General features: G+C 38.6%; 1 protein-coding gene across 1 annotated transcript; it reads left to right on the top strand.

Moving 5' to 3' along the window:
* The first annotated feature begins 4,796 nt into the window (after nucleotides 1-4,796).
* Nucleotides 4,797-5,231, top strand: LOC136461414 (uncharacterized). The gene has a single exon (XM_066460718.1). It carries the CDS (start codon nucleotides 4,797-4,799, stop codon nucleotides 5,229-5,231), a length of 435 nt encoding a protein of 144 aa, XP_066316815.1.
* Nucleotides 5,232-9,759: the final 4,528 nt, after the last annotated feature.

Raw genomic sequence — 9,759 nt, forward strand, 5'->3', positions numbered from 1 at the left:
TAGAATTAGTTGATGGATTTCTACTTAAGCTTTCAAATGTTCTATTTGTACCCTCTTTACGAAGAAACTTAATAAGTGTTTCACATTTAGATGATGATGGATATGATTGCCATTTTGGTAATGGCAAATGTCAAATTGTTTATAATAATAAATATGTTGGCCTTGCCTTCCGACAAGACAAGCTTTATTTATTATCACTTTCTGAGAATGTGAATGATATAAGTACTGAGAATGAGAATGCTTCCTCATCTATGAATGCAACAAATAAGCGAAAGAGAGTGCATGATGTATCTTCAAAATTATAGCACTATTGTTTAGGCTATATTTCGAGGGGGAGAATAGAGCGATTGATTAAGAAATCAATTCTTCCGCCTTTAGAATTTTTAGATTTAGAACAATCCATAGATTGCATAAAAGGAAAGTATGTTAAGAAAATAAAGAAAGATGTCAAATGAAGCATAGGAATTTTAGAAATAGTTCACACAGACATCTGTGGTCCTTTTTCTGTGAAGAGTGTGGATGGTTATGATTCATTTATAACATTCACAGATGACTATTCTTATTTTGGCTATATTTATTCAATTAAAGAAAGATCATAAGCATTGGATAAATTTAAGATATTTAAGGCTGAAGTAAAAAAATTAGCACAACTTAAAGATTAAGGTAGTAAGGTCTGACTATGGGGGAGAGTACTACGGTTGACACACCCCATATGGCCAAGTTCCAAGACCCTTTGTAAGGTTCTTACAGGAAATGGCATAGTAGCCCAGTATTCTACACTAGGTGAGCCTCAGCAGAATGGAGTAGCTGGAACACACAACCATACCTTAATGGATATGGGGAGAAGCATGATAAGTTACTCTTCCTTACTGATAAATTTATGGATGGAGGCATTAAAGACCGCCATTCATATTCTTAATCGAGTGCCAAGTAAGTCGGTGCCCAAGACACCGTATGAGTTGTGGACAGGAAAGGAACCCTCACTAAACAATTTATGTGTGTGGGGTTGTCCAGTTGAGGCAAAAGTATTTAACTCAAACATAGGGAAGCTGGACTCCAAGATAGTCAGCTACCATTTCATTGGCTATCCAGAAAAGTCAAAAGGTCGGATCTAGATGAATGGACGAGAGCGACTGGACCAAAACTTGCCTAGGCAAGCAAGCGCGGTGGGCGACTTTGCCGGCCCAGGCCTAGGTTGCGGCCTAGATGCGGGGGAGGTGCCGCGAGTGTGTGCGGGTGGGCTGCTGCTGTAGGCCGGGCCAAGTACTATCACTGCTAGGCTGCTTACTGCTGCTGCAGGCCGGGCCAAAAAGAACAATAAATAGCTTTTGAAGTTTATTTAATTTTTAGACGCAAATTTGAATGAATTTTGATGAATTTCAAAGGTTTAAAACTTCTAGTAAAATTACACCAATGCGTTACTTTTTTCCAGAAAGTAGATATGAACAAGTAAATGCTTCTGAAAAGTATATAATTATTATTTATTCATGTTTCCACTACAATGTTAAAGTTTATAATCTTCTAATTAAATTCGAACCAACAGGAGAATTTAATTTTAGGAATAGTCAATTTTAATTAGTAAATTATAATATTGTTATTTTTCTGACCAACGTTGATAATAGCAATATTATAATGTTTAATCATAAGTTTTCTATGCATTAATTCTATTTCTGCCCAACGGTGCTATAGAATTAGTGTATAAGAATATTGTATGTTTTAATTTTGACCAACGTTAAATTAAAGCATCCAATTATAATGTCATATTTTCTCACTATCTCTGACGGTGTTTTCAGGACTCAACCCAATCGCATTCATCTCGCACATACCACGTCTAGAAGGGGGGCAATTACAGAGTATGGTGAGAGAAGTATGAGCTCGCACTTGCGCTGTCCGAGAATGACTTAGCGTTCACCTCCCCGTGTCCTACTGAGCTAGTGGACCTGATGAGGGAAGAAAATGAGTCTGATGCTGATTTCACTTCTCGGCGGCGAGATCATGCAGAAGTGCGCATGAAGTATGATCTCAAGCGCAAGAAATGGGACATATCAAACCACAAGTGCTTGATGGTGGCTAAGTCCACAATCTCAGATGCTACAAGGGGGTCTATCCCAGACTGTGATACCGCCATGGAGTACCTACAGAAGGTGGAGAGTCAGTTCACTGACTCTTCAAAGGCTTATGCTAGTACATTGATCAAGAAATTGTTCAATGAAAAACATACTAGTGGCGGTATCAGAGAGCACATTTTGAAGATGAGCAACACGGCTTCGAAGCTGAAGCCAATGGATTTGGGGCTCAAGGATGTGTTCTTAATTCATTTGGTTTTTGCTTCCTTGCCAAAGGAATATGAAACATTTATTGTTAACTACAACATGTAGCCCAACAAGTGGGACATAGAGAAGCTCATCGCAATGTGTGTTCAAGAAGAGGAAAGTCTGAAGTCCTTATAGGGTGACTCTGCTAACCTTGTGAAGGATAAGAAAAAGAACTTCAATAAGAATGCCAAACCTCAAGGGAAAGCCCCTTAGACTAAGCACCATCCGAAGAACAACAACACTCAAGTTGAAAAGGATCAGTGCAAATGGTGCAAGAAGCATGGACATTACTAGAGGGACTGTACAAACTTCCTGAAGAACCTGCTGAAGAGAGATGAGGGTTTCATTACATTCATAGATGAATCATTGTATTTAAGTTATGCAAAATCTACTTGGTGGATTGATTCAGGTGCAACTGTTCATGTTGCAAATTCATTACAGGGATTCCATACGAGGAGGACCCTACAAAGAGGAGAAAGAAGAATTAAAGTAGCAAATGCAGTTGAAGCTCAAGTTGAAGCCATTGGAGATCTTTCTCTAGAATTAGTTGATGGATTTCTACTTAAGCTTTCAAATGTTCTATTTGTACCCTCTTTACAAAGAAACTTAATAAGTGTTTCACATTTAGATGATGATGGATATGATTGCCATTTTGGTAATGGAAAATGTCAAATTGTTTATAATAATAAATATGTTGGTCTTGCCTTCCGACAAGACAAGCTTTATTTATTATCACTTTCTGAGAATGTGAATGATATAAGTACTGAGAATGAGAATGCTTCCTCATCTATGAATGCAACAAATAAGCGAAAGAGAGTGCATGATGTATCTTCAAAATTATAGCACTATTGTTTAGGCTATATTTCGAGGGGGAGAATAGAGCGATTGATTAAGAAATCAATTCTTCCGCCTTTAGAATTTTTAGATTTAGAACAATCCATAGATTGCATAAAAGGAAAGTATGTTAAGAAAATAAAGAAAGATGTCAAATGAAGCATAGGAATTTTAGAAATAGTTCACACAGACATCTGTGGTCCTTTTTCTGTGAAGAGTGTGGATGGTTATGATTCATTTATAACATTCACAGATGACTATTCTTATTTTGGCTATATTTATTCAATTAAAGAAAGATCATAAGCATTGGATAAATTTAAGATATTTAAGGCTGAAGTAAAAAAATTAGCACAACTTAAAGATTAAGGTAGTAAGGTCTGACTATGGGGGAGAGTACTACGGTTGACACACCCCATATGGCCAAGTTCCAAGACCCTTTGTAAGGTTCTTACAGGAAATGGCATAGTAGCCCAGTATTCTACACTAGGTGAGCCTCAGCAGAATGGAGTAGCTGGAACACACAACCATACCTTAATGGATATGGGGAGAAGTATGATAAGTTACTCTTCCTTACTGATAAATTTATGGATGGAGGCATTAAAGACCGCCATTCATATTCTTAATCGAGTGCCAAGTAAGTCGGTGCCCAAGACACCGTATGAGTTGTGGATAGGAAAGGAACCCTCACTAAACAATTTATGTGTGTGGGGTTGTCCAGTTGAGGCAAAAGTATTTAACTCAAACATAGGGAAGCTGGACTCCAAGATAGTCAGCTACCATTTCATTGGCTATCCAGAAAAGTCAAAAGGTCGGATCTGGATGAATGGACGAGAGCGACTGGACCAAAACTTGCCTAGGCAAGCAAGCGCGGTGGGCGACTTTGCCGGCCCAGGCCTAGGTTGCGGCCTAGATGCGGGGGAGGTGCCGCGAGTGTGTGCGGGTGGGCTGCTGCTGCAGGCCGGGCCAAGTACTATCACTGCTAGGCTGCTTACTGCTGCTGCAGGCCGGGCCAAAAAGAACAATAAATAGCTTTTGAAGTTTATTTAATTTTTAGACGCAAATTTGAATGAATTTTGATGAATTTCAAAGGTTTAAAACTTCTAGTAAAATTACACCAATGCGTTACTTTTTTCCAGAAAGTAGATATGAACAAGTAAATGCTTCTGAAAAGTATATAATTATTATTTATTCATGTTTCCACTACAATGTTAAAGTTTATAATCTTCTAATTAAATTCGAACCAACAGGAGAATTTAATTTTAGGAATAGTCAATTTTAATTAGTAAATTATAATATTGTTATTTTTCTGACCAACGTTGATAATAGCAATATTATAATGTTTAATCATAAGTTTTCTATGCATTAATTCTATTTCTGCCCAACGGTGCTATAGAATTAGTGTATAAGAATATTGTATGTTTTAATTTTGACCAACGTTAAATTAAAGCATCCAATTATAATGTCATATTTTCTCACTATCTCTGACGGTGTTTTCAGGACTCAACCCAATCGCATTCATCTCGCACATACCACGTCTAGAAGGGGGGCAATTACAGAGTATGGTGAGAGAAGTATGAGCTCGCACTTGCGCTGTCCGAGAATGACTTAGCGTTCACCTCCCCGTGTCCTACTGAGCTAGTGGACCTGATGAGGGAAGAAAATGAGTCTGATGCTGATTTCACTTCTCGGCGGCGAGATCATGCAGAAGTGCGCATGAAGTATGATCTCAAGCGCAAGAAATGGGACATATCAAACCACAAGTGCTTGATGGTGGCTAAGTCCACAATCTCAGATGCTACAAGGGGGTCTATCCTAGACTGTGATACCGCCATGGAGTACCTACAGAAGGTGGAGAGTCAGTTCACTGACTCTTCAAAGGCTTATGCTAGTACATTGATCAAGAAATTGTTCAATGAAAAACATACTAGTGGCGGTATCAGAGAGCACATTTTGAAGATGAGCAACACGGCTTTGAAGCTGAAGCCAATGGATTTGGGGCTCAAGGATGTGTTCTTAATTCATTTGGTTTTTGCTTCCTTGCCAAAGGAATATGAAACATTTATTGTTAACTACAACATGTAGCCCAACAAGTGGGACATAGAGAAGCTCATCACAATGTGTGTTCAAGAAGAGGAAAGTCTGAAGTCCTTATAGGGTGACTCTGCTAACCTTGTGAAGGATAAGAAAAAGAACTTCAATAAGAATGCCAAACCTCAAGGGAAAGCCCCTTAGACTAAGCACCATCTGAAGAACAACAACACTCAAGTTGAAAAGGATCAGTGCAAATGGTGCAAGAAGCATGGACATTACTAGAGGGACTGTACAAACTTCCTGAAGAACCTACTGAAGAGAGATGAGGGTTTCATTACATTCATAGATGAATCATTGTATTTAAGTTATGCAAAATCTACTTGGTGGATTGATTCTGGTGCAACTGTTCATGTTGCAAATTCATTACAGGGATTCCATACGAGGAGGACCCTACAAAGAGGAGAAAGAAGAATTAAAGTAGCAAATACAGTTGAAGCTCAAGTTGAAGCCATTGGAGATCTTTCTCTAGAATTAGTTGATGGATTTCTACTTAAGCTTTCAAATGTTCTATTTGTACCCTCTTTACGAAGAAACTTAATAAGTGTTTCACATTTAGATGATGATGGATATGATTGCCATTTTGGTAATGGCAAATGTCAAATTGTTTATAATAATAAATATGTTGGCCTTGCCTTCCGACAAGACAAGCTTTATTTATTATCACTTTCTGAGAATGTGAATGATATAAGTACTGAGAATGAGAATGCTTCCTAATCTATGAATGCAACAAATAAGCGAAAGAGAGTGCATGATGTATCTTCAAAATTATAGCACTATTGTTTAGGCTATATTTTGAGGGGGAGAATAGAGCGATTGATTAAGAAATCAATTCTTCCGCCTTTAGAATTTTTAGATTTAGAACAATCCATAGATTGCATAAAAGGAAAGTATGTTAAGAAAATAAAGAAAGATGTCAAACGAAGCATAGGAATTTTAGAAATAGTTCACACAGACATCTGTGGTTCTTTTTCTGTGAAGAGTGTGGATGGTTATGATTCATTTATAACATTCACAGATGACTATTCTTATTTTGGCTATATTTATTCAATTAAAGAAAGATCATAAGCATTGGATAAATTTAAGATATTTAAGGCTGAAGTAAAAAAATTAGCACAACTTAAAGATTAAGGTAGTAAGGTCTGACTGTGGGGAGAGTACTACGGTTGACACACCCCATATGGCCAAGTTCCAAGACCCTTTGTAAGGTTCTTACAGGAAATGGCATAGTAGCCTAGTATTCTACACTGGGTGAGCCTCAGCAGAATGGAGTAGCTAGAACACACAACCATACCTTAATGGATATGGGGAGAAGCATGATAAGTTACTCTTCCTTACTGATAAATTTATGGATGGAGGCATTAAAGACCGCCATTCATATTCTTAATCGAGTGCCAAGTAAGTCGGTGCCCAAGACACTGTATGAGTTGTGGACAGGAAAGGAACCCTCACTGAACAATTTATGTGTGTGGGGTTGTCCAGTTGAGGCAAAAGTATTTAACTCAAACATGGGGAAGCTAGACTCCAAGATAGTCAGCTACCATTTCATTGGCTATCCAGAAAAGTCAAAAGGTTATCGCTTCTATTGTCCTGATAGACAAACAAAGTTTGTAGAAACAAGACACGTTGTCTTCTTGGAGGATGATATGATCAGGGGGAGCATGGTAGCGCAAGAAATAAGTTTTGAAGAGAAGCGGGTATATGTGCCCACTCCTATGGTTCAGGAGCCATTCTTCACACTACCTATTGTTGTTGTACCAATAGTGCAAGACACTATAGTAACAACACCTATTGTTAGTTCTCCTATGGCAATAATGAATGAGAATGAGGAACCTATCCTTTAGGATCCCCAAGTACCCATTGTCACATAAGAGGAAGAGCAACAACAACCTTATATAGAACAAGCGTCATTTAACGAGGCCCCTAGAAGGTCTCAAAGAGTCAGGAGATTAGCCATTCCTGATGATTATGAAGTTTATGAAAGTGAGGAATTTCAAATGGAGGGTGATCCCACCTCATTTGAAGAAGCCATGAGAAGCTCTCACTCATCCAAGTGGCTTGAAGCCAGGGAAGATGAAATGAAATCGATGAAAACCAACAGAGTTTGGAACTTAGAAACAATTCCTAAAGGAGCCAAGACAGTAGGTTGTAAATGGGTCTAGAAAACTAAAAATGACTCCAAAGGGAATATAGAAAGGTTTAAAGCGTGACTTGTGGCAAAAGGTTTCACGCAAAGAGAAGGCATAGATTACAATGAGACATTTTCTCTAGTCTCATGTAAGGATTCTTTTAGAATCATAATGGCGCTTGTAGCACATTACGACTTAGAATTACATCAGATGGATGTGAAGACGGTGTTCCTAAATGGTGATTTGGAGGAAAATGTTTACATGGCACAAACGAAAGGTTTTGTTGTGGAAGGAAAAGAACGCATGGGATGCCGCTTAAAGAAATCCATTTATGGATTAAAGCAAGCTTCAAGACGGTGGTATTTGAAGTTTGATAATACAATAAGAAAGTTTGGGTTTCAAGAAAATGTAGAGGACAATTGCGTTTAAGCAAAGTTCAAGAATGGGAAATACATTTTCCTAGTCTTGTATGTGGATGACATCTTGCTCGCTAGCAGTGATGTTAGTCTACTACTAGAAACAAAGAAGTTCTTGTCCTCAAAGTTTGATATGAAGGATCCCGGTGAAGCTTTGTTCGTCCTAGGAATAGAGATTTACCGAGATAGAGAAAAGGGGGTTTTAGGATTATCACAAAAGGCATACTTAGAAAAGGTTCTAAAGAAATACAGTATGCAAAATTGTAAGTCATCACCTGCTCTCATAGTCAAGGGCGACAGATATGGGGAATTTTAATGTCCCAGGAACCAATATGACATCGATCAAATGAAAGCGGTTCCATATAGTTCAGCTATCGGAAGATTACAGTATGCTCAAGTGTGTACTCGCACTGACTTCGCATTTGTTACCGGGTTGCTTGGTAGATATCAGAGTAATCCAAGAATAGAACACTAGAAATTAGTAAAGAAAATTTTGCGTTACCTGCAAGGTACAAAGGGTCTCATGCTAACATATAGAAGATCTAATTCCCTGCACATAGAGGGGTACACAGATTCTGATTATATGGGAGATGAAAGAAAGTCTATGTCAGGGTACATATTCACTCTCGTAGGAGGAGCTATATCGTGGAAAAGCTCAAAGCAAAACATCACTACATTGTCCATAATGTATGCCAAGTTTGTAGCATGTTATGAGGCTACATGGCAGGTGAATTGGCTAAAGAAATTCATGCCCGGGTTGAAAGTGGTAGACGACATACATAAACCAGTCAAGTTATACTACGATAATAATCCAGCAGTATGTTATGTCACAATAATAAGTGAAGTGGTGCTGCCAAACACATTGACATAAAGTATTATGTTGTGAAAGATAAAGTCCAAGATCATATAATTAGTCTTGAGCATATAAGAACATAAAAGATGCTCATGGATCCGCTTACAAAAGGCTTACCACCTTGTGTGTTCAGAGAACACGTAGTCGGCATGGGTTTAAGGGAAAGCCTATGATTCCTTGACAATAAGGGCCTAGTTAAGAATCTGTTTCAAAACAGAGATTGTGGCAGAACATCCCAAAATAATACACTTACGAAGGCACTTGTCTTCCACTAGACACTAAGCACCCCGAGAGCAAGTTACATCAGGCGGATTCCGTCGAGCACACCCCCAAGGGAGAGCTCGAATAATCCATATTTTTCCTGTAGGATCCAATAATGAGAACGAGTTTACATTACTTAGTTCATTTCATACATCCAGTGTTCTTAAAAATACCTTATTACAGGACCAAATTCAGAGTGCGGAAATTAAATAGTGGAATGAAAATAAACATCTATCGATAATATACAAGGATCCATCTGTGCCCACTAGAAGAATCCTTCACACAACGGCTACTCCTCAAGCTACACCAACAACAAGGGTAAATAAACCCTTAGTACACAATGTACTCGCAAGACTTATCCGACTAGTGGAAATAATTTCTCGACTCCAAGGGATATGATAAGCTTTATGGTTTTGCTAGGTTTTCTTTTTGCAGAAAGCAATACTAACAGTGAATCCTTATTTATGTTATTATTAGCAGTCATGATTAATTCATTATCTAGCCTTTCTATGTAAGCACCTGTTCTACTTTCAAGCAAGAGTTGAGCAAACAGTTCCATTTCATCACCTTTCATCTTTCAGTTCTTACTACGGTGCTAGACTATAGACAAGCCATACTAGATCACCGACGATTCATGAATCAATGTGTCCAGCTGGGTACCCTAAAACATATGCCCCGCTTGTACCCTAGGCACAAGTAGGACCAACCCACCACTCTCCTGTCATGGGGTCTAGGTCCCCGTCCAAACTTGGACTCCAAGCCCCCACTCCTGAGTCCTAGACTCAGTGCGGTGCTTAGACCTCCACCATCCCCGCCTCCAATCAGTCAGTCCAGAAAAAGCCAGAACCCATGACAAGAGAGCA

The sequence above is a fragment of the Miscanthus floridulus genome, chromosome 1 (assembly GCF_019320115.1).
Source record: "Miscanthus floridulus cultivar M001 chromosome 1, ASM1932011v1, whole genome shotgun sequence".
In the NCBI taxonomy this organism is placed as follows: Eukaryota; Viridiplantae; Streptophyta; class Magnoliopsida; order Poales; family Poaceae; genus Miscanthus; species Miscanthus floridulus.